The sequence below is a fragment of the Rhinolophus hipposideros genome (genome assembly GCF_964194185.1).
Source record: "Rhinolophus hipposideros genome assembly, chromosome: 24".
In the NCBI taxonomy this organism is placed as follows: Eukaryota; Metazoa; Chordata; class Mammalia; order Chiroptera; family Rhinolophidae; genus Rhinolophus; species Rhinolophus hipposideros.
The window spans coordinates 19,862,559-19,886,582 of record NC_138070.1 but is presented as its reverse complement, the minus strand read 5'-3'; the positions used below and the strand labels follow the sequence as shown (position 1 = coordinate 19,886,582).

Sequence of the window (24,024 nt, the reverse complement as noted above, 5' to 3'; positions counted from 1 at the left end):
AATATAAGCAAAGGAATATGTCTGATCTGACCGTAGCAGATCAGTAGTTCCAAAAAAAAAAAAAAAAAAAAGAAAGTCAATGTCCATAAACACGTGTAAACCACAAAGGCCCTTTTTCTTTTTCAAGAAGGGGTTACTCCCACCTGGTTATTTGTGCCCCCTCGGTGGTCTTGAGTTCCTCTCAGTTGTTGCAGCTAGCATGTCCTCCCTAAGCTGTACTGCCCTAGTGACTATAATTCCAAACCCCCTGCCCAGCAATGATGCCTCTTGACAGAATTACTTTCTGTACTCACACAAATGGAAACAGAAGAAATGAAAAGCCCTGGGGATGCGGCCGGTGCAGGTCTCAAACTGATCTGCTGTTAAACACAACCTGAATTTCTCTGCCTCCCTTCATTTAGCAGAGTTCCTCTCTTGGCTCAGGGTTAGCGATCTGGCGTGGCATAGGAGGCTTAGGACCCAGGAGGCGCCTTTCAGCCGAAAAACACCTCGCTGCAGCAAGCGAGCTGGGAAGCTCCCAGTGCTCAAGAGAGGCTGTTTACCAGAAGAGCCTAACAAGGGCAGGTCTGGCTGCAGGGCTGGGGCAGGGAGGCAGAGCTGCCGCCAAAAGGGACTCTGGTTGGACACTGGCTGGTCAATCACCTGCAAGATGAAGGTGGTGAGGATGCTGTTAGCCTGGGTGCAAATATTCCTCCTCAGCAACATAGTCCCCGTACAAGTCTCTGGATCTGGAGGTAAGATTACAATCTTTCCTTTCTGCAGCAACTTAAGGAAGCAGAAAGGGAAAAGCTCCCCCTTTCCCAAGCATGGCCAGGCTCCGCAGGAAGAGGACAGGAAATGAAGCTTTTAGGTGGTTTCTGTTGTCCCGTGGTAGCTTTTTTCCCCTTCTTTCCCTGCAAGAGACTTGCAGCTCCATCTTTGCGATTAAGAACAAAGGCAAATAGTCACTTTCTCTTTCCTTTTCCTTGCCTGTGGCTCTTGGGTGGCTGGAACTTGAGGGTTTATCCCTCCTGCTCCCCAAGTCCTGTTCTTGTCAGGGGCTTTGCACGGCGCGGCCAGAGCACAGGCCCGCCTTCCCCGGCCTCTTCCCGCGGCTCTCCTGCTCGGGGGAGTGGAAGTGTGGCGCCCCATCCAGGCAGCTGATGAGGCAGGTTCCCTCCGTTTGAGGGTGTCTTTTGCCTAACTCTATCAAGGCTTTTGTAGAATTCTCTTGGCACTGTTGCCTGTTGGAAGTTTGGCCATGTCCGCAGAGAAGGGTACACCAGAGTTTACGTAACACGGAGTTACAACACAGGGATGCATTTCAGGCCTGGCTGCCCACTGACCCAAAACAGCCAGGCCCTCCCCCGCACCCTCCTCCTGAGGGGCCACAGGGACCAGAATAACGACCCTTTGCACTTGTGCAGTGTTTTCCGGCTTAAAAAATAAAAAAAAAGAGGTCTGGGCACCGGCGGGGTTTTCCACGTGAGGCAGGGAAGCCCAGCAGGACCTAGGGTCTCCCAGCCGGAGTGACCCGGACTTCCCTGCTCGCCACCCAGTGTCCACCCAGTGTCCACCCAGTGTCCGGGGGACTCCTTTTCCTCACAGGCTGCTTCTGGGACAACGGCCACCTGTACAGGGCGGACCAGCCCTCTCCCTCGCCGGGCCTCCGCTGCCTCAACTGGCTGAATGCGCAGAGCAGCCTGGCCTCTACCCCCGAGTCCGGTGAGTGTCCACCCTGGGCGGTGGGCGGGAGGCGGCCGCGGCCGCGAGCCCGGCCCGGGTCCATGGCGCCTTCTCTCCCCTCCCAGGCGCCGGCAACCACAGCTACTGCCGGAACCCAGACCAGGACCCGCGCGGGCCCTGGTGCTACGTCAGCGGCGAGGCCGGCGCTCCGGAGAAGCGGCCGTGCGAGAACACGCGCTGCCCAGGTACCCGCCTCAGACCCCGGGAACCTCAGAAGCCCCCAAGCCCAGGGCGCCTGGGAGCGGCTGTTACAGCCTCCACGCACGTGCGGCCGCACGACGCCGGCTGGCCCAGCCACGCCCCCGCGCCGTCCGATTGGCCAGGGCTATCTCCAGGCCGCGGGGCCCAAAGCTCATTGGCCACCGCAGCCTCTCGGAGTGAGCTCATCCTACGCGACCGCCTTGTAAACAACCGTGGGAGGCGGAGCTCCGCCCCTGGGCCGCGAGCTCTGTGCCCGCCCCGCTGCCTGGGGTAGCCCGAGGGACCCGCGTCCAGGGTCCCACACCCTTAGCGATCCCCTCAGTGTTTACTGACAGTTTGTGCATCACCTGCTCTCTGCTAGGCTATGCTCACAGCGTCCCCTGGGAAGAAACTGGGGGATCTAAGCCTCAGAGAAGTTCAGCAACTCACCGAAGGCAATGGCAGCGTCCAGATTTGAATCCAAATTTCTTAGATTCCAGAGCGCAGGCTTGTTGCTTCAGAGGCAGCAAGACAGTTCTCTAGGATTAAATGGAATACGTAAAGCATATAACAGGGATTGGCGTGAAGCTTGGGCTCAATAGAGGTGAATTGTCCAGAAGACTGGGACACTGGGACTGTCCCCTGTTATGGGGGGGGCACCCTGGAGAGGATGGCAAGGATTTGAACAGAAGAAGACATGGGAGGCAGGAGAGGCCTTATGGCCTTCCCCTTACATTTCCCTTGTCCCAGCAATGGTACAGCCCTTTCAGGCTTGGTCTTGCCGCCGGGGCAGGGTTTGATTTCAATGGGTCATTCTAAGGTGGACACCCCCTACTCCCCCAATTCTCAGGCCTGGTTTAATTGTGGAATTCATGCAGGTCACTCTCTGATGAGAGCTGTTTCCCACTTCACTTCCAGAGACCGCTTCCCAGGACCCGCCAACCTCCACAACAGAAACCAAGGAGGCGTCTGAAGTGCCAGGTGGAGATGAGATGCAGGTGTTTGCTCCTGCCAACACCCTGCCTGCCCAGAGCGAGGTGGCAGCTGTTCAGCCAGTGATTGGAATCAGCCAGCGGGTGCGGGTGAACTCTAAGGAGAAAAAGGATCTGGGAACCCTAGGTAGGACTGCCCCACCCCTGTGCTGTGGGATTCATGGAATATTTGCTGATTATCTGGGGTGAGGCTAATGGGGTCTTGTGTCCTGTCCTTGGCAGGTTATGTGCTGGGCATTACCATGATGGTGGTCATCATCGCCATTGGAGCTGGCATCATCTTGGGCTACACCTATAAGAGGTCAGTAGCTTCTCTTCTGGGCTCCCTGAGAGGACGGGAGGAAGGTACACAAAGTCAAATCACACTCCTTTGGGTCATTACTCAAAAAGAAAGTGAGGAAAGAGGAAATACCAGCTCAAGATGCAGAGACTTGGTTCTAGTCTTTACTAGGCGACCTTAGACAGACCGTTTCCTTTGGTACCTTTACTCCTCACCCAAAAACCTTTTGAAGTAGGTGTTCTTGTTCCCCATTTTATAGATGAGGAAACCTTTGTCAGAGAGGTAAAGTGAGTTGCCCAAGGTCACTGCCTGGGAGTGGCAGAACCTGGATTCAAACCCAGCTCTTTTGATACCAAATTCCCTGATGGTCTAAGCCAGTGTGTCTGGGGTGAAGTGAGTGGCACTGCAGAAATCAGGCTGGACACTCACTGCAGGGATCCAGAGATGGAATTCTTTCTGTGAGTTATAAAATTCTGCTATAAGAAGAGGTCCCCAGCCATCACTTTTGCCACTGTGGCTTGAATTTCCTGAGCCATAAGGCTGTCCTCTAGGACAGGATGAAAAAAGTGAGTTGGAGGACAGAGAGACTATTTACTACCCCTCACCACATATCAGAAAGCCACATATCAGAAAGAGGCTACCTGGGAAACCCAGGGACATGACCTGTGTCATGAGACAGCAAGAGGAAAAATGCTTATTTTGAGAGGGTTCCCTGAGAACCTATGGCAAAAGCTGTCATATGACAGGTGCATGATGATAAGCCAGAGTTGCATTCATTTTTATAGGAATGGCTGGCTCTGGGAAAATTATTTGCCATTTTGGGGGATTTGTCAGAATCAGGGGATTTGACCTCAGCTCTGATTTTCTGTGTTATTTTTCTCCTGTGGTCTGAGAAGGCTTCATGTAAGGAAAGTGACATGGTGGCCTGCATGTCTGAGCCCAGGGCCCTAGTGAATCACCCAGCATTAAATAAACCTAAGGTGTACTTAAAGGTGATGTAGTCAACCTCCTCATTTTACAGATGAAAAAGGGAAGGTGTTGAGTAACAACAACGACAAAAACAACACTAGAAGCAGCAGCAGCAACAAACATTTAACATATGCCAGATACTGCCTCAAGCAGTTGCATGCTTTAACTCAATTCTCACAATCACTTTTATGAGGCAAATAATGTTATTAATCCCCAGTTTACAGATTATGAAACTGAGGCAAAATAGGATATGTACCTTGCCTGAGATTACACACCTAACATTTGGTGGAACCAAGTTTTAGCCCTGCCCTAACTAGCTGTCTGTGAGACTTTGGGCAAGGTGCTTCTATTTCCTGCTCCAGAACATTGCTGTAGCTAAGGCATGTGACTGCTTAGCTCGGTGGTCACAAACAATAGCTGTTTTTCTTTTCTGTAAAATGTGGGTACTGTACTAGCACTCTCCAAGCCCCGTTCCTTCTCTAATTTTCCGTGATTCAGGAAGCAGCGGTTCAGAGAAGGGAAGTATTGAGCTGAGAGGGTCTCCTGAGTCCCAGTCCAAGGTGGTTGCCCCCAGTGGGATGGTTGACATGGCAGGTCTAGGGACACCTGCTTCTTCATATCAGAGAGTTAGAGGAAATGATGTAGTGGCCCCGGCCTACAGTTTGTAGTCAGAACCAAACCATGTTAGCTGAGTTTAACCCTCCTTATTCAGCCACTGGATAGCAGTTGACTCTCCTCCAATCTTGTGACAGTTTCCAGGCCTCCAGGTGCTTGAATTGACTAAATGTTCTTAATTCCAAGCTCAGTTCTCATGCCCATTGAGGAAGCCAGGCCTTTCTTCTAGATTTGCTACTCTTAGATTGTCATGAGACTGCCCTGAAGCCTAATATTTACTTTCCTGTAAACTTAGGGCAGGACACCAAGTCACCAGACTCCCCGTCACTAACCACCGGACCACCCCTTTCCTCGCAAAAGTTCTCTGAGAACACTATACAACAGGAAACCACATGTGGGCTAGCGGCAAGCTCTCCCCAGAGTCAGAGAACACGTGTCCTGTTGAGTGTATGTTCTGCCACTGTGCACCTCGGTTTCTTGTCTGTTAAATGGGGATATATCCTCCCTCCACACACATCATAGCCACCCCACACTCCCCCACACCCAAGATTATTACAAATAGTAAATAGTAGAACACTTGTAGGATCTTGCCCAAGCCTCATGGCCACACTAGAAGAATTACTTTTACACTGTTTTACATGCCATGTCCAAGGTACACCGTTAATAAGCTGTGTCTACAGATTATCAATAGCTCCCATACCTCCAGAGAGGCCTAGTAGCTTCATGCAAATTTGCTTTGAATTGCAAAGGACAGTAGGAAAAACAGAAACTTTAAAAATAAAATAGCTGGCTTTAGATGTCAAAATAATAAAAAAAATAAAATAAAATAAACCAGGATCCAGTTCTGGAACTACTACCAATTCTGGGTGTACCTTCTCTGGTTTTGTCAGAGTTTCCTCATCTTAAAATAGTGTAGGGGCAGGAGGTTAGACATGATAATCTAATATTTCCTAAAAAGACAATATTATCTGCTGGTGGCTGCAGGCAGTACTGGGTTCAAATCCCAGCTCTGCCATTTGCTTGAATAAATGATTTAACCTCTCTGCACCTGCCTTCCCATCTCTGAACCAGAAACCCTAATAGATACCATACAGGTTTGTTGTAAGGATGAAACGAGACAGTGTTCTTTGGGCATACAGTTGGTGTTCGCCTTAGCTGCCTTGAGGAACTTTTCCTGAGCAGCAGTGTGGCACAGCACTGCTGACTGGGAAAATAGCCATGGTTACGTAATAATTTGAAGAAACCTGTGTTGCCTGAAGGTAGTCTTCAGTGACTCCACAACCTCCCCCGGGGGGGAAAAATGTGAGAGGCAGGCGGGAGTTTCATCCACACCTGCTCTCTCTGGCCAGCTCCCGATCCTGGCCCGGGAGCAGTCGGGGATAGAATTACCAAAGCCTTGAACTCTGCCAAAGGCCATGAGGCTAATGGGATGGAGCTTTCCCCTGGCTGGGAAGGGCGGTAAGCACCAGGCTTCCTCTCAGGGGAGGAAGGGCGGCAGGTGGGGGTTGGTGAGGGCTTAGCCAGGCTGGTCTTTGTCTTGGTTGTCTACACCATGAGGTTCAGACGTCCAGTCTGCAGTTCCCTCCCTGGTCCCTGCCCCAAGCGCAGTCAGTGTCTTTGCTAGCTCTGGAGGGAGCGCTTTCTTTCTGATTAAAAAGGCAAAGGAAAAACTGTAAGTCAACACCACTGTACCCCCTTAGGAAAGGAGCTGAGTCAGTGAATAAGCCTTTTGTCCTTTCTTGGCTGCTAGACAACAGCCTGGCTGCCCCCACCCTCCAAGAAAGGCAGTGAGAATGGGCTGAGCTGCCTGATGGTCAAAGCAGCAGGCCTAGTAGCCTCTCAGATCTTGAAGGGAGCTGGGGGCAGCCACTGCATCTGCAGGACACACAGGTACTGTTAACAGGAGGCACATGGGGTTGGGTGTGTTTTGAGGCTTCTAAATGGATGAGACTACAATCCATATGAATCCCAGCACCTGCTTCCTTTACCCTTGGCTGCTCTTCCAGCCCTGCTCTGCCTCATTAATACGAAATTGATTCCCCCGCTCTAAAGACTCGTGTATGATGCAGCCTGCCTATTGTCAACAGCTCTGCTGGACACGGCCAGATGTTTGGTAAGGGAGGTAGCTAAGGAAAAATCTGTTTCTTCATCTATAAAATGTGGATATTATCTTGCAAAGTTGGTGTGGAAATTAAAGATGATATATAAAGTGTGTGGTATCCAGTAGATGTATAGGAAGCTCTCCTCATCCTGGATGGGAAGGCCATTTCCTGGCACCTTAGTAGGTACTCGGGAAGAACCTTTCCCCTCCAGCCCCTCAGATTTTGAAATTCAGGCCTGGGCAAAAAACACTTGCACACTCCACTTCTTTTGAAAATTGCCTTTTGGTCTTCTGCTGACTTAGGGGCTCCCTTAATAATAAAATTAAACCCAGACCTTCCAAGATTCTCCCTACATGGGCAACCTTGAAGAATCTGGCTTTTTGTTTTAGTATGGAGGTAGGTATTTCCTTCTATGTGGCAGCAGTTGTAACCGATGAACAGTGTCCAGGGACAAAATGAATCTTGGGCTGTGAGTGGGGATGCACTTGGTCTAAACGACCCTTCCCCCATGTCCCTCCGTTTCTCCTCTGGGCGCGCTGGGAGTTTCTCTGCTGCAGGAGTTGGAGTTCAGTACAGAGACTAGTGAGAAGGATAGGGGAGTAGCCTCAGGCTTGTACATCCAGAAACTCAGTCAGCCAGGGTGACTCAGGGAGATGAGCTCAAAAATTTGCCTTCTGTGACCTTACACTGAGAAGTAGGGAATCAGAGCACGTCTCATGCTCTGATTCCCTAGTTCTCTTACAGAGTGTTAGGGGCTGTAGTCCATCTCCTTGTTTTACAGAGGATGAAATGAATGCCCAGAGAGGAGGGGAATTACTGAGGTCACGTAAACAATACTAGCCTTGGCTGGTCAGTAGGAGAGTTTCCTTGGGAAACCAGATTAAGATAACATTGCTTGGTGAGTCAACTCATATTCAGGACAAATCTAATAACCTCCTATGAGTTTTATAGTAGCAGTTACACTGGTTTTAAAATGCTTTCACATTCATTATCTTATTCTGAGGCAGATATTATCCCCATTTCACAGATAAGAGAACCAAGGCTCAGCAAGGCTAAGTGTTTTGCCAAGTGTCACACAGCCAAGGCTGTTGGTACTAGAACATAAGAAAACTGGTTGATTTAGACAGTTCTGAGGCACCTGTACAAACTCCTCCCCTTCGAGCACCTATTATTTTCTTAATAGTCTCCTGTCTCTGGAAACTTCTGTCATTGCATCTCACATCGTGACAGATATGTAATCTTTCAGATCTCAGCCATCGCTGTGAGGTCTAAAGTAGGCTCGTATTGTTTCACCGAGTCATCCATCAGCTGCCTGTTACAAGGCCTCCTTGGGGGAGGTGCTCCTTCCAGGAAGATTTCCTCTGGCAGATGAGCCCACATATCTAGTTGCTGGCTTTGGAGGATGCTGACCTGGGTCCTGGGTGCTGGTTCTGGTGTGCAGTGTGCTAGGCACTCACCAAGCCCTTTGGCCTGCCATGCGGGTAGCCTGGGCCAGTGGGGATAGCCCTACATGTATAGCCAGAACACTGGGCTTGAGTCCCTGCCCCACCATTTCTTTGGGGTGAGCCTGATCCGGTCTGAACTTTTCTGAGTTATCAGCAGAGTTCAAGACTTCAGTCTGAGCCCATCATGTGGTTGGGGAGTTCTTTAACTTCTCTCGGCCATTTCCTCATCTGTAAAATGAATAAGATCTAATTCTTTGAGTTCAGCTGAGAATGAAGTGAGATAATGTACATAAAGTCCTTAGCATGGAGTAAATGTTCCACGTAACACCATGGCCTGATTGGGTCACTGAGCACTGTGAAAATTCCAAGGCGTGTGAAAACTGAGGGGTCTGATGGTCATTATCTCCTTGTTTCCCAAATGAGCTAAGCAGCCTTCAGAGTACTTTTTGCCATCTGCGTGGATTGAGGACTGTCCCTGTTTCTAGCTGGGGTTCATACCTTCTGGGACTTTAGGATAAGACAACTGTCTCAGAACAGGACAGTTGGGTCAGCTTTATGGACTTTATGGGTTAGGGCTGAGATAGTTCTCTGGGTCTCCTGGAGTCCTAGGCTGAAAGAACAAAACTGCATCTTACTCGAAGTGTCTTTCCTCTACATTCTCTTCACGGACGCCCACTAGCTCTGTGAGGTTCATGCCACTATCACCCCCATTTTACAGAGGAGGAAGCAGAGACCAGAGGTGTACGAGCTCCTGGTTAAGGGTCTGGCAGAACGGAAATCTAGGACATCACTGTTTATCGCTGGGACCACAGCTAGCTCCTGCCCTGCCTAGGCCTCGAGATGCTATCGAATGAGCCAAGCCTGCAGGAGACACAGCCTGAACGCTTCCCTCTTTTCTCGCCAGGGGGAAGGACCTGAAAGAGCAGCATGAGCAGAAAGTGTGTGAGAGGGAGATGCAGCGAATCACCCTGCCCTTGTCTGCCTTCACCAACCCCACCTGTGAGATCGTGGATGAGAAGACTGTCGTGGTTCACACCAATCAGACTCCAGTTGACCTTCAGGAGGGCAGCGCCCCCCTTATGGGCCAGGCAGGCACTCCTGGGGCCTGAGCCCCTGCACAGTGGGCAGGAGCCCATGCAGACACTGGTGCAGGATGGCCTACCCTCCTACAGCTGGGAGGACTGACACATTTTGTTGTGGTTAAAACCCTCCCCTCCTTTTCTTTGTTTTTGGTGAATCATAAGAAGCACGTGACACTGTGGGCTGAGGACGAGTCCTGGGTAGGGTCCTACCAATGCTCTTTCTCCATTTCTTGGAGCAGGAGTTTGCCCGTGGATGGAGACCGTGGCAGCCCCCACAGCAGTGCTGCTGACAAGGGCTTCCAAACACTGCCTGTGCCCCAGAACTGAATCAGGGACGGATAGGGAGCTCCCCTAGGCTCCTCTGTGCTTTATTATCTAAGGTGGCCTTGGTGTCCGCCCTTCCATTTGTTTTCTGTGGGCTTGAGTGGCGCACACTGTTATTCATAGTTCAGGTCAAGCAGGTCGAGAGGCGGCATTTAAAAAAATATATTTAGTTTTTTAAATATTTGGGATGGAACGCTCTACTGACCTCTGAGAACGGGAAATGCATTCGTCTAACAGTCTGAGCTGTGGGCCGAGAACGGAATCTAGGCTGGGGACCTCTGGGTGTGTACCAGCCTGCTGGCAGAGATGTGCCTTGACACCAGTGGGCTGGGCCTGGGCCCGCGTCTGGGCCCAGGCCCAGGGACTCTTTCTGTTTCGAAAGGAATGGAAGAATCTCACTGAACATTCCACTTAGGAAGAGGGTAGAGAAGGATCACAACTGCCTTAGGCCACAGGACCTGAGATGGAGCTGGAGTGCTCCAGATGCTGTCTCTTCAGTGACCTCTCTTCGTTTTGCAGGGGTAAGACTACAGCCAGCTAACCTATGGGAATTACACTGTGGGGCCTTGTGAGCTGCTGCTCAGAGGCTAACCTGGAAACTAAGCTCAGAGGCAAGTAATAAAGTGCTTCAGGGCTTACCCCTGCAGTGGCCTAAATTTGCAGGTGGCTCTGTGTCTTCTAGGCCAGTACCTTCCAGCGGGGCACTGGGACTAGGGTCACAACCCCTAACTTGTAAAGCAGTCATAGAATCACTGGAAGGGACCTTAGGGTTCCTCAAGCCTTTTGAACACGGGTCCAGAGGGGGGAAAGTGACACCTGAGGCCATAGAGCAAGCTACTAGCATGGCCAAGAGAGTACATTTTCCCACTGTGCTACCTGTGGTAAAGGCTCAGCAGGGCCTCCAAGTTCTGAGGTCGCACTCGGAGGCCTTAGCAGTGCTCCCAATCCAGAGCTTCCTTCCCAAAGCCCTTCCACTGCCCCATTTGGTGGTGGTGGTGGTGACGGGGGCGGCGGTTAGTGGGCCCATCCTCTTTAGCAGACTGTTCCCAGGGGTCAGTGGTATCTATTGGGACCTATGCCTCAGGGGATCCCTTGGTATTACTGATACTGTAGAAGAGAACATTACTGGTTTCTACTTTTATATAAAAGCATTTCTCTCTGTACATGTTTAATATACCTCATTCTGACACCTGCATATAAAATGCAGGAAACTGCTCTGCATTTGACTTATATAAATAAATTAAAAAAGATTCCATATTGGCAAGTTTTCCTTGGGTGCTAGAAACACTCCTCCCATAAAGTGGAAAGCTTTTGGTTACCTTGTCAACACCTGTGTGGCGAGCTCTGGCTTTCTCCCTCACTCTGGCCCTGTAATCTGGAGGTGGCAACAGTTGAATGGTTGGTAACTGCAGCCTCCGTCTGTCATCACCAGGAACCTTTCAGGTTGAAGCTGCAGGCATGGGTGTGCGGGTGTCTCAATAGGTTGTTGGTCACTGCAAATCCTCTCCCCCTCAGCGTTCTTTCTGAGGTGCGGGTAGTTAAAATGGACATCCAGGAAGCCCTTGGCTGGGGCTGGAAACAGCTGGTGGGTGGTGGTGCTGCAGCAGCCAGAGGAAGGGTGTGTGTGCATCGGGGGACAGGTCCCTGGGCCACCGGGAACAACTCTGGGCTGAGGAAGGACCCTGCCAGGTGACTCCTAGGGCTCCCGAAGCAACTAACACTGGGAGTGTTTGTTACGAGTTTCAGCAAAGGATTTCAGCAATAGGTTCTTAGTCCGAAGGAGCACTGAGGGTGACCTCTGCCCATGCCCAGACACCGCTCTATAGTTCCAGCTGCAAGGGGCACCCTACAGCTTCAGTTTTTCCAGGAATCAGACTCTGCCCTTAAGTTGGGGCTCCTCAGGCTTTGGAGAAATCACCTTTGGGTTGATGGATGTGTACTGTGCTCAGGATCCCACACACCAGATAGCATCATCCTGCCCAATGGTTACCCCTCGACAACACTCCCACGTGCAGAAGCAAGAACTGCATCTTTTCCTCTCACAAGCACTAGGGCTGGGGGTGACTTGCATTCCTTTCTTCCCATTATGAAGGCGGCACCAGCCCTGCGGACAGGACTCCAGGATATCCAGGCTTCAGGAGTGCACGTGTATTAGAGGGGGGGAGTGTAGGGCTCCAAAGGAACGACCCAGCTGGCAGGTGGGAGTCAGACCTGCTCTAAGGCCTGGGCTGCCGCAGGTGGGATATGCACGTTCTATAAGGAATGGGGATTAGAGTTGGGGAGTCATGTGGCCTGGCCAGTAGCATTCCTCCAGAAGGGAGCAGACAGGCCAGCAGACCCTCCACATGCATCTCCTTGAGCCAGGTCCCAAGTCACACTCTCAGTATCTCCAGTTTTGTTAACTGCTTAATTTATTTGGTCTGCTCAATGGCCCGGCTTGGACCCACCACTCCCAAGCTTGCGGGACAGCTGAGGCACAACCAGCCATACAATGCTGACCTTGCTGCTGCCGGGAGCCCAGGGCTCAACCCCACGAGCCCGCACACGCACAAATAAGTATGGTCTGTATAGCATAGCCAGAGATGACATCTAATCCCACAGCTCCTCAGGTCTATGAACAGTATTTCACATATCACCCAACAGATACAACAAGATAGTATTAACAGCAACCACTCTTTTGGATCAGTCCCACCCGCCTCCTCCCTCCCACCCCCAATACAACCACCACACATCGCAGTAATATCCCAAACCCATCCCCAATTTGTTAAATATGGCGCAAGCACACAGACACTTAGGAGGAGGCAAATCTAGTATTTGTGTTGAGTCCCTGGAACTGTGAGAGCCAGGTGGAGCCAGGGATTTCCAACCCATGGCTGTGGCTCAGGAGGTTGCAGCCGGGAGCTAGTGAGCTGGGCCAGCCAACAAGGGACGTAGAAGCCAGAAGGCCCAGCTCAGAGAGCTGTCTCTAAGCTCTGGGACTGCCACCACCTCTTCCTGCCCAAGTTGGTACCTGGACCAGGCATGAAGGGTGAGCAGTAGCTGCCGCAAAGCCAAGAGATGGCTGAGAGTCCCACTCCTCTGGCCTCACACACTGGGCCTGTGACAAGCCACACTGTCCTCCAGAACCCATCTAGCTACAGAAAGTGTCTCGGGCTTCTGACTGAGGTGCCCATCAGGGTATGAGTGACAGCAGACAGGATATGGGTTTTCTAGAGGGCAGAGCCTCTCTCCATCCGCCAGCCTCTTCCTGCACTGTGGGTGACTTCTTACTGCAGGCAGAGAGGGTGCCACCCAGACGTTCTCAGCCAGTCGTTAGCAGTACAGTTTGAGAACTAGGTGGAAGCTCCCTTCACACAGATGTGGCCTGGGAGGTGAACAGAACCCAACCCTTCCTTCCGGACTCCTGGCCGGTTCCACCACAAACTAAGGGACTCTTCAAAATCTACTCCCTCAACCCCTGCCCCAGGGGAGGGCGGGACATGGAGTGGAAGGGGGGTAGCACCACTTTCGTTTCACATCCTTGGATCGCCACCTGGCCACCAGTCTTTCTCTTATCCACACTCCCACTTGACGTCCTCCTGCCCCCAGCTGGACCAGAGACTTCAGAGCCCACGGGCAGGTTCACCCTGGAATCCTGCCCAGCAGGTCCAGGTCACGCTGATTAGTGTAAGCAAGAGCCTCCTGGAAACCCACTGCCAGGTAGTTCCCCCGTGGTCACGAGTAACAGCTTCTTCCTGGCCCAGGAGCCAGGCTTTTTTTTGTCTTCTTCACAGCTTTCAGGCGAGTGTTGGATTTACAGACAGTAACCAGGCCCCAAAACTTGTGGAGATGCATTTCCCTGGTGCTGCGCCCGCTCGCCTCCTGGGGAGGTAGTAGGGATGGCTTGTTCTGCCTCTAAACAAGCCGCTAATCCACAGGAAGCCCAGATGGCCCTGCCCACAGCAGGGACAGGGCGCAGAGGGGGCAATGCTGGCTGTGGAACGCCCCCCCGCAGGGGGCTGGGCCAGGGCTAGGGGGGCGAGTCCCTGGTCAGGCCGTACTGCACGCTCACAGTGTGGTCCAGCTCCTCCAGCTCTGCAGGCAGCGGGATGCCCAGCTCCCCCAGGTACAGGGACAGGGCCTCAAAGTAGTCCTCTAGTTTTGAGAACGCCGGTCTAGAAAGAAAAAAGGGGAGTTGGAGGCAGGTAAAATATGGGCAGGCCATGGGGTGGTGCGGGCGGTACCCGGGCCTGTGGCTCAACCACTTCCTAGTTGTAGGACCTCGTTGTAGAAAGCCTCTTACCCTTGCACTTCTATGGAAAATGGGGATAAGATGATGCTATTGCTACTGCATAGACTTGCTAGAAAGATCAGAGGTAATACTGTGAGAAGGCTGGCCTTGCTCCAGGGGGTAGCTTGAAAAAAGAAAATCCAGGAGAAAAAAGCTCCTCTTACGTATGCCTTAGAGAAAATGTAACCATCAAAGGTGGGACTGGACTAAGTGCCTTTTTAAAGTTCCTTTCCAGTCCCCAGACTGTTTGCACATCAATGGATCAGCCCGGGAAGGGGCATTTCAGAGACTCAGCAGCTCATCCCAAGGAGAAAGCAAGCAGGGATAGCTTAGGTGCCCTGGAATAATAAGACATCTCAGCCTCACTCCCCCATCCCCTCCATGTTGTTGTTTCAACTTCTTATCACCCTCTCAGCTACCCCAACACTGTTCTTTAAAACGACAACTTGTACCCTAAATAATCCTCTTTCCTCAGCATTACATTTTTTAATAGCATTTGTCACTTTCTTATATTCAATATCGTTTATCTATTGCTTGTCATCTTTCCTTGCTAGGATGTGAGTTCCAGGAGGGCAGGCACCTTTGTTTTGTTCCCGGATGTACCCCAAGTATTTAGCATAGTATCCAGCACATGGGAGGCACTCAGTAGATGTTTTGGAATGAATTAAAGACAGACATTTAGAATGACTGAGAAGGGATATTAATTTTAGCAAACAAATACTGTGTAGCTTCACATGTTTTCCTCATGCTCTTACTCCGGTGTTACTGAAGGACTGCGGTCCTTTGGCCCATGAATATAGAGCCCCCCACCAGCCAGTCCGGGTGCAACGGTGGACCTTTAGAAATCATTTTAAACTAAAGGTTATGTGCCAACTGGTTACCTTGGGGGGATGGAGTTGGGGAGCAGGAGAGTGTTGACAGGCATATTGGTTAGGAGATTATAGAAGACGTACACTTCCCGGGCTATAAACCGGGGGTGCCAAAAAATGTATAAAAGCGGACACTTTGGTCAATGTTGCTCAAGCAGTAGTTCGCCGTAATCAGAAGTGTCTGGACGTTGATGGTAACCATTTTGAGCACCTCTTGTAATTGCAGAAGTCAAACGTGACTTGTATTCATCTTTTGGTTTGTACTGGTATATACTGAGTATTACAGTTTCAATAGTTTTTTCCTTTCTTAAAATGTGTATCCATTTTTTTTGGTACCCTCTGTATTTTGTTAATGTTTCAATTTGTTTTTTTTTTAAAAGAAAACATGATTTTTGATAGCAGAAAAAAGCACAAAGATTTTAGCTCTCTAATGCACAAACTTGTAAAGACCTAGGGAAACTGGTAATAATGAGAGCTATACCCTGAGAGAATTAAGGTAATTGTAAAAAGATTTCTTTAAAGGAGAAAATTACCTAAAAGTATAAAGATGCTCACTGTGGTAATACCTATTACAAAGAGAAACTGGAAAAAAACTAAACATTTACATACTATATATTATAATATGTTTAGAGTCTCTTAATAGAATTTCATGTAGTCAACAAAAATGATAAACAGGAAGACTGGGTAATAACAGAAAAATGCACAGCAAAATATAAAACTTTGTTCTCAGATCCTAACTATAAAAAAAATGTGTGTGTGTGTGGCCATGGACAGGGGAATATGGAGACATGAAGACATTTATTCTGTTAGAATGGTATAGGTTTGGGTGAGTTTTCTTTTGTTAAAGATTCTTTTAACAGCCGTGTCTCTGTGTTATACCCAGTCTCTTGGTACTATGGCCTCGTTCCCTCCCCCCCAACCCCCCACCTGGCACGTCAGAGCTGTTGGGTGCCTTCAGTGGTTGATCTCATGGCTTTTGTCCCACCCCTGTGCCTGGGAAAGGCTTGGGGATAGCCGAAGGCCGGAGCAAGCATCCCAAGACCTTGTGAGCTGGTGGAAAGGGGTTGGATACCAACCTGCTCTCGGGCTCCAGTTTGCAGCATATGACAGCCAGGGGAAAGAAGGCTGGGGGACAGTCTGTAGGGACAAACTTCTCCCAGAAAAGCTTCACGTTGAGGCCAAAGTCCAGTGTTCGGGGCAGGCAATCAGGATCTGCATACACCTGCCCAATGATCTGCAGGTGAGAAGATGGCTGGTCAGGAATGGATTATGGTGGGTGTGGCCACAGAGCAGGGGAGAGGGATGCTGGTTCATGGACAGGAAGGATGGGCAGGAGAGGGAGATAAACACCGAGGTCAGAGAGCTGCCCCCCAATCCTATCTCTCCAAATCTGCCTAATCCAGATTTGTCTCTCAACTGAAAGTCTGGTTACTGAAGAGGGTTTAGAAGAGGTGTCACTGTAGCCGAAGCACAGTGTTCCAAATCTGGAGGGGCAGCTCCTACACATCCCACCCTGCATGTCCCCATGTCTCCTGCCAGAAATCAGGTTCTGTGAAGTGAGGTCCTGTGTCTGATTCATGTCTGAAACCCTTTGGTGCCAGCCAATGCTTTGTACACAAATGTTCAATTGATCTCTATTAAAGAAAACAATTTTTAAAAGAACCTTCCTTCAATATTCCAAATGTCCCCGTCTCTCCTCTATCTCTCACCACTTTGCAGGGATTACAGAAGCCTCTGAAAATATATGTTCAACTGTATGCTTTGAGATAGACTGAGCTAAGCCCTAAGGATATGAATCTTTCCAAGACTCACTTTGTACCCCACAGTACCTAGCACTGTGCCAGATGGGCTGGCACTTCCTGGAGTGGCTACTTCCACTTCCAGGCTGAGGGCAGGGGCACCACCAGGGCCTGGAAGGAGGAGGTTGCATCTGGCCCAAGAGCTAGAGGGACGGCACCATGAACAATCTCCTGCCTTTCCTGGTGGAGTTCCGAGTCTTACCTGCCCCTCACCGGCCATGTGACTAAGAGCAAGCCACTGCCCCTTTCTCTTTTTTTAAAGGAGGGCACAGCGCACAGTGGCCCATGTGGGGATCGAACCGGCAACCTTGGTGCTATCAGCACCACGCTCTAACTAACTGAGCTAATCGGCCACCCTCACTGCCTCTTTCCAAGCCTGTTTCCTCACCTGAAAAAACCCTACTTCGTCCTTATCATGGGACCAATGAGACTGAAATGTGTCAACAACTGTGTGATGAACTGTACAACCCTACAATCGTGTTGGTTTCCCGGCGAGTTACTCATCCTTAGGAGGGGCCCCAGTTATGAGGCAGAGCAGAGCTCCTAAGCCTGCTGCCTCAGGCCTCGCGTACGTGCCGGAGCTCACCTCACAGAGAACGATCCCAAAAGAGAAGACATCCACTGTCTCATCGTAGCTCTTTCCTTGGGGAACACAGGAGAGCAGTGTGTTAGGTTTGGCCCCTTACGTGCCCTGCACTGAGTCTAGGGCCAGGCCAGGCCGTAGCCAAGAACTGGGTTAGAACAAGTTGCGTGGGGATGCCCCACAGGCTTCCCAGGACCGGTACCATCTGAAAACTACCTTTCCTAAGCCCTGGGTGGGCTGCCTTGGAAAGATCTTAGGGAACAACACTGCCTATGATGAAACTGCGTGGGCTAATGAAAGAGAACTGGACCAGGGTTCATCTGGACGGTTGCATTAGCCAGCTGTGTGCTCCTGAGCAAAGCACTGAGCTTCTCTGGGCCTCAGATCCCTAAAAGGGTTGTATCAGGCCACTTCTGAGGCCTCACAGCCTTGTGTTTCAAGAGATCCAGCCAGCAGCATCTCTGGTTGGTTTGAGCATTAGCCACAAGGGGGCACCACACTTCAGCACAGAGAGAGAAGAAACGGCTAAGGCTCAGCAGTAGACAGCCTGAGCTCTCACTACTCCTGGGCCACAAAAGCCACCTCACCGTAAGCCCAGGATGGAACACTGACCAGCTGGTAGGCCTGGGCTCAGGGAGGAGTTAGAGACCCAGTCTGAGGAATAACCATCATATCGACTTCAGCTCTGGGTATTTGGCCTTACACTTCACAGGCGTCCCCTGGAGCTACCAGGGCTCTGCTGTAAGATGTGGCCCCCAATTCCCCTCTGGGGGCATGTCCCCTTCAGAGCACCAGGACTCACCGTTCAGCATCTCAGGGGCCATCCAGTAGGGGTTTCCCACCACAGTGTAGCGCTTCTTGCGGTCATTCTTACGCAGGGTACGTTTCTTGGTGTTGGCCTTCTCCACTGGGGGCTTTTTCCTCTCTTCGACTATGAGCCGTGACAGTCCAAAGTCTGCCACCACCACAGTCTTGTCCTGGTAGGACAGGGCCAGGTCAGGACTTGGTGGGGACATTTCCAAGAGAAGCCATTGAGAAGGGGAGAAAGGGTGTGTAGCAAAGGAGAGTCACAGCCAAAGCTCTGGCAGACAAGGCTCAGCATTTGTTTTCTAAGAGTCTGGTATCAAGTGCACAGCAGATTCCCAGACCTGGGGGCACTCGCAGCAGAGCCCGTGGAGCCTGGAGGAGTAAGGATCTGGGACCTGGACAGTGGGACTCAGAGGCAGCACAGGGGATTTCTTCTCTTTTGTTTGTTCCCCATCCTGCCTTATTCCCCCAAAGACTTAAGGCCACGGCTAGAACCAGGATAAGATAGAAAAAGGCAAGGTGGAGGCAGTCAGGGGGGGATTTGGGGGAGATAAACTCTTCAAATAGCGATGAGGATGTCATGTGGAAAAGGGATTAAGATTGTTTGGTGTGAGTCCAGAGGGTGGAGCCAGGGCCAGTGGACACCGGGGAAGCCTGACTGCAAGTCAACAGGAGGAATAACATTGTAACAACTGGAGCCTACCGGCCAGTGGGACAAATGCTGGCCCCAACCCCGTCACTGAAAATGCACTAGCTCTGTGGCTTCAGGTGCCGCAGCTGTAAAATGGAGTCCACTGTGAGCTGCTCTCCAGGACCACCATGGGGCAAAACCAGGAAAAGTGACAGGGCTCTGTAAGTTCAGGTAAAGAACTTCTGAAATCCATTCTAACTGAAGGATTTCAAAGGCTGCTACTGGAAAGAGATGGAACTGTGTCTGCATGTGTCTGGGAGCCCCTAGAAGATTGAGAAGGGCATATGGTGGCAGCAGGAAGGGCAAGACAGGAGCCCTAAGCAATATCTCTGGTCTAAAGCAAGAGGGTCAGGTCAGTCCCCTTTGAGACAAGGAAGCCAGAAAGGCTGGGCCCCGGGGAGGCCCCGAGCGGTGGGACATACCAGCTTGATGAGGCAGTTGTGTGAGTTCAGATCGCGGTGGATGATGCACATGGAATGCAAATAAGCCTGGAACAGAAGAAGGAGCCGAGGAATCAACCAGGTGCTGACTGGATTTGGGGCCATGGAACCCGTTCTTCTCCCAGGCCATCCTCACCCAGCTTCAGAATCCAACCTGAACTCCAGAGCCCAGGCCCTCCTGCTGTCACTCCCTTGTCCTAACACCGATAGAAAGCCAAGGCTGCCTGGGCTTCCTCTCTCTTCCTGTTACCTCCTGAAGTCCCCAACATACTGGGCCCAAGCCCTAGCATGTCCCCCTCCCCTCTACTCATTTACTTAGATCCAGGCCAGCTGAAGTGAGTGCCCTCCGATGCACAGCTCCTGGTCCCCTCACCCCAAAATCTCTGGCTTCAGCTACCCTGGGTCCCTTTAGCCTGTGACAAGGGAAGAAGTGACCTCTTCCTGGTCCAGCTGGCTCTGTATTCCTCATATTCCCCTCGCCTGAGACTCGGCACCCTCCTTGCTCTCTTCCTGCACTTTGATTTCTCTCTCTTTCTACCTAAATGTTTCCAAACAGGTCTGTTTGCTATCTCCCTCCTCCAGGCCTCCACCTCTGGCTCTTGTTACTCTGAAGCCACTTCCACCTCCCCAGGCCCCTGCAATAATGCTTCCATCCCCTAGGCTTCTGGAGGTGCCCTCACACCCAGGGAGCACTCCCTGAATCGCTGTAACTCGTGACCTGCCCATCCCCTCCACCCAGGTTGCCCACACCTCTCCCACACTACCTGCGTGCCTGCTTTTTCCTTCCAGCCCTTCTCGAAGCCACCTTCTGTTATGTGTTGACCCCCACGAACCACACATCAGCCTCAGCAGGCACCTATCCTAGCTCTTCCCAAACCTGTTTCCCTACCATAACTGGCACCCCCCGAATGTCTGGTAAGAGATGCCATCATTCTTCTAGATGGCAACCCCTCCTCCCTCTACCTCTGCTCCCTTACTGCCAACCTGACTCCACCCTGCCCCCCCATCTTCTGTTCCCCCAGTCATACCTTAATTCAGAAACCTGAGATGTTTCATTAGCACCCCCCTCACGTCATCCTGCCTTGAGTATCCTCCAATTCCCCCCAACCTGTTGACCACACCAGACTCATTTGCAAAAAAGCACAGCTCTGGCCATCAAACTTTCTTGCTTAAAAGTTTTTTACATGTCTTTTTGGCTTCCTAAATCAAGTCCAGACACTTTAGCTTAAAAACACAGGGCCTTCACGTGCCCCTAGACTAATACTGTCTTCACGACCCCACATGAAGAGTGATTAAAATCTCAGGACTGACTAGCCCAAGCTCCTAGCTCTGTCCCTTTCTAGCCTCAGCTTCTCATTTGGAAACCAGGCTGTGGTGAGGAATAAACAGGCACATGCATGTTAGTCCCTCAGCTCGTGCCTGGCACTTAGAAAGCACTCAGCAATTGTCACTTATTATTGCTATCATTGGTAGCATTCTTTCCCAGGGAAAACACTGTTTCCTCCCAGGTTTTTGCTGCTGTCCTCTCTTCAACCTTGGGGCCTCTCTGCTAAGAGGAACTTTTGTCCAATACAGCCTCATCCTTCAGTGCTCACGTAGAACGCATTTCCTCCTTCTCATATTTCCTAGGCAGCGAGGTTCTCTGCTTGCTCCAAAGACCCCGAAGACCCTGGACAACTCCGTGTCAGTAAGGCCAGGCCACCTTGTGCTAGTTTGCTTCTCCAGTTTGCCCTTGAAAATTTGGATTCTTTGAGAGTAGGGCTGTGAGCTGAGAACAGCCATCTGGGGTCAATTTCACTGGCACAGAGAAGCTCAGTGCACAGCTGCTGAATGACCCAGCGCACACGCTGTCCGGGAGGGGTCTCTGCGTTCCAACGCCTGCCTGCAATCCTTGTACCTCTCCCGACCTCCCCGCCCCCTGTAACCCGCTGGCAAAGTTATTGCCAAGACTCACCATTCCAGAGGCGATGCCTTTGGCAAACCTGACCTTCTGCTGCCAGGGGAACGGGTCCTGCAAGATGAGGAATGTCCATCAGAGGCTTTCGGGCCCTGTCCCACTCGTGGTCCAGGCTCCATGGGTCAACACGGTCTGCCAGCGAAGCCTCCCTGCCTGTGCCCAGTCCCACTCATTGTGGCCCTTTGTATGCAAAGCAGCAAGTCTCTGGCCATCGTGGCTCCAGGGTGGTGGTGATATAGGGGTCCAACTGACAACCCCCCGAGGCTCCTGGGGACGATGGGGGTGGGATGCTCACCACACTACGTACGAAGTCCTTCAGCGTGCCCCCCTCAATGTACTCTGTTAGCAGGTTCAGCTTCTTGTCCTTATACAGCACGCCGATGAACTTGAGCACGTTGGGGTGGTCCAGGCTGCGCATCACCTTTACCTGGGGGTGGCGGAGGCCAAGGAAGGCGGGCACTTACTTCCCCCTATGTCTTCCTCACCCTTGCCCTCCAGGGCTCAGCTTGACCAGTGTTACCGGCACCTCCTACCTCCTCTCTTATGTGACGGTGAAGAACACCTCCACATGGGTGGGAAGGGCCCCCCAGGCCTTACCCTCAGGATCCTGCCTTTCTAGGAAGTGCATGAGGGGATGTTGGAGTGGAACGGTCCAAGAGTGCACCAAAGGCCTGGAGGCAGCACCTGGACCACAGCCGTACCCAGCCAAATGAATGGAGCACCTTGCAAGAGGCGGGAAAAACTGCGAAAATGCTCAAGGGTTGTCAGTTCTCTGGGAGGCCCCACTCCAGGCTCCCTTAACAGGCTGTCCAGGCAGTGATTCCAGTACCTAGTTGTACTACATTGGTCTGCTTTCATGTTCGTCACCCCATTATCCGTGAGTGCCTCTGAACCACACCTCATTTGTTATTGCATTTCTTGTACCCAGGCCCTGTCTTTAGTATGTGTTCACGGAGCAAATAATAATGCCGTAATTCAGAGGGGCAGGGACATTCCTCTAGTACACTTTTCGGCTCAGCCTTTGAGAAAATGATTCCAAATGAAGCTTCCTCTTGAAACCATGATTTAGTAAGGTCTTCCCTCTTCCAACAGTGACACCAAACTCCTAACACCACCCCACCTTCCTACCTCAGTCAGAAAAGTCTTCTGTGTTTCCTCGTCACACCGAATTAATTCCTTCATGACCATCACTTTGCCTGTGGCTTTGTGTGTCACCTGCAAAGAGGACGATGGTTATGAGTGCAGAGACCAGAGGCAGTTCTGGAGAACTGTGTGAAAATCTATGCAGCTGGCCATCCCATGCCCTGGAGGACACACTGAGCCGGATCAGATGGACAGAGTTCACGTGTAGAAGACACAGCACAGGGCAACAGGGCTCTCAGAAGGGAGCACTCCCTCTTCTCTGGACAGCTGGCTGGGCATGCACACAGGAGAGGTAAGAATCCAGAAAAGGGACGTGCGGAAGGAGGCAGGAGGGGACGCTTTCAAGCCAAGCAGGGGCTTTGATCATCTGACACAGGAATGTCCCTTGAGTGAACAGAAGTCTGGGGTCAGGAAGGTCAGTGCCACAGACATGCGCCAGGGAGCTGGTGGGCCAGGGGTGAGCTCTCCAGCCCCAATGCCCCGAAAGCTGAGACACATGGCTTACCTGACCCCCCCTCCCAGCTCTCAGTAGAGGAGGAGGAGGAGAAAAAGAGAGAGAGGTTAGTCCCCAAGACTTCATCAAGGAGGCAGGAGACACTCCCCTATGTGCTCCCTGTGGTATGCCCAGCACAGGCCTCTGGGCGCCTAAAACACCCACTGACTGGAGGTGGGACGGCCATGGCACAGCTCACCCCACCCCAGGTCTCCAGGTTCGCTGAGCTCACGGCAACATCAACGCTGCCCGTGGGCGGCCTGGGAGGGCAGGGCTGTAGCCCTCACATCACCTGCAGCCAGGAAGGAGGCTTGGTGTCCTGCAGGATGTAGGGCGAGACCACGTGATAAAACTCCCCGAAAACCGGTAAGAGAGGGATGCGGGGCAGAGGAGCAGAGCAGCTGCTGCCTGTGTTTACCTTGATGGCCTGCCCAAAGAAGCCCTTTCCCAGGACCTCCCCGTGGATCAGGTCACATGGCCGGAAGATTTGCTGGGAGTAGCTACTGGAACAACGGAGGGATTCTGAGCGGCTGATGTCTCGGCTGAACAGCAGGGGCTCCTTTGGGGAGCTGGGGCCGGGGGACTTGGAAATGCTGTTACTACGCCTGCAGATGAGGAAAGAGGGAGGTAAGGATACGGTAGTCCTCAGAGACCTGCCAGAAAACTCTGGGGGCAGGAACCTCATGGCCACCCATCCATTCCAATGTCTGTAGTTCAGGGGCTATGATGGGGCAGGGGGGCTCATATCAGACCGATGTGCCCTTCGGGAGGCTGCAGACATCAGTTTAAGTGTAGTAAAAACACATTCAAAGCAGGAACCCTGTGTACGTCTCATTTGGAATAACTGACTAGATGCTTCTGGCTTCCAGTGCTCAATACGTGACAGCACTGTAGGTCGTAAGCCACCTTCCATGTCTGCTTGAATTCAAGGCACTAACTGGGTCAGAGTGATGGCCCACTGCCCGCCAAAAAATGACCCAACGGGATTTTGGATATTCTGCACACCTTTGTACCTGTCTACATTTCCCAAAACCTTAAAATAATAAGCATGTATAATTTGTATAGCAATAAATGCAGTATGCTTACATTTTTAAAAGCAACAGTAATAGTAATGGTTGATGACTGTTAGTTACTTCGACTCCCTGAAGAAGGGACAAGATGGCTGAAGTCCACTGCACTGCAGGTGGGCTGTGACCCCTCCCCCTTCTCTCTGGGCATGCTCGTTTCACTTGGGAGACCTGGAAAGGACTGCCTGCAG

The 24,024-nt window shown here is 51.5% G+C and overlaps 2 protein-coding genes across 6 annotated transcripts in view; one reads left to right on the top strand and one right to left on the bottom strand.

The window, feature by feature from the left end:
• Positions 1-509: 509 nt before the first annotated feature.
• Positions 510-10,976, top strand: PIK3IP1 (phosphoinositide-3-kinase interacting protein 1). The gene is made up of 6 exons (XM_081036842.1): positions 510-734; positions 1,588-1,704; positions 1,791-1,910; positions 2,824-3,024; positions 3,120-3,198; positions 9,213-10,976. The coding sequence occupies exons 1-6, from the start codon at positions 650-652 to the stop codon at positions 9,415-9,417; spliced, it is 807 nt and encodes a 268-aa protein (XP_080892968.1). The 5' UTR covers positions 510-649; the 3' UTR covers positions 9,418-10,976.
• A 1,127-nt stretch (positions 10,977-12,103) lies between these two features.
• The window catches only part of LIMK2 (LIM domain kinase 2), a 57,125-nt gene continuing 45,204 nt past the window's right edge, over positions 12,104-24,024 (bottom strand). For 3 of the 5 annotated variants that reach the window (XM_081037750.1, XM_081037752.1, XM_081037751.1), the window contains 9 exons: positions 23,185-23,371; positions 22,259-22,345; positions 21,426-21,557; positions 21,128-21,184; positions 19,156-19,221; positions 18,038-18,212; positions 17,239-17,294; positions 15,930-16,087; positions 12,104-13,868 (listed from right to left, as the gene is read on the bottom strand). In XM_081037750.1, the coding sequence (XP_080893876.1) occupies positions 13,724-13,868; positions 15,930-16,087; positions 17,239-17,294; positions 18,038-18,212; positions 19,156-19,221; positions 21,128-21,184; positions 21,426-21,557; positions 22,259-22,345; positions 23,185-23,371 (1,063 nt within the window). In that variant the 3' untranslated portion in view covers positions 12,104-13,723. The remainder of the gene's footprint in view (positions 13,869-15,929; positions 16,088-17,238; positions 17,295-18,037; positions 18,213-19,155; positions 19,222-21,127; positions 21,185-21,425; positions 21,558-22,258; positions 22,346-23,184; positions 23,372-24,024) is intronic. The other 2 variants (XR_013992532.1, XR_013992533.1) reach the window with 1 other exon arrangement.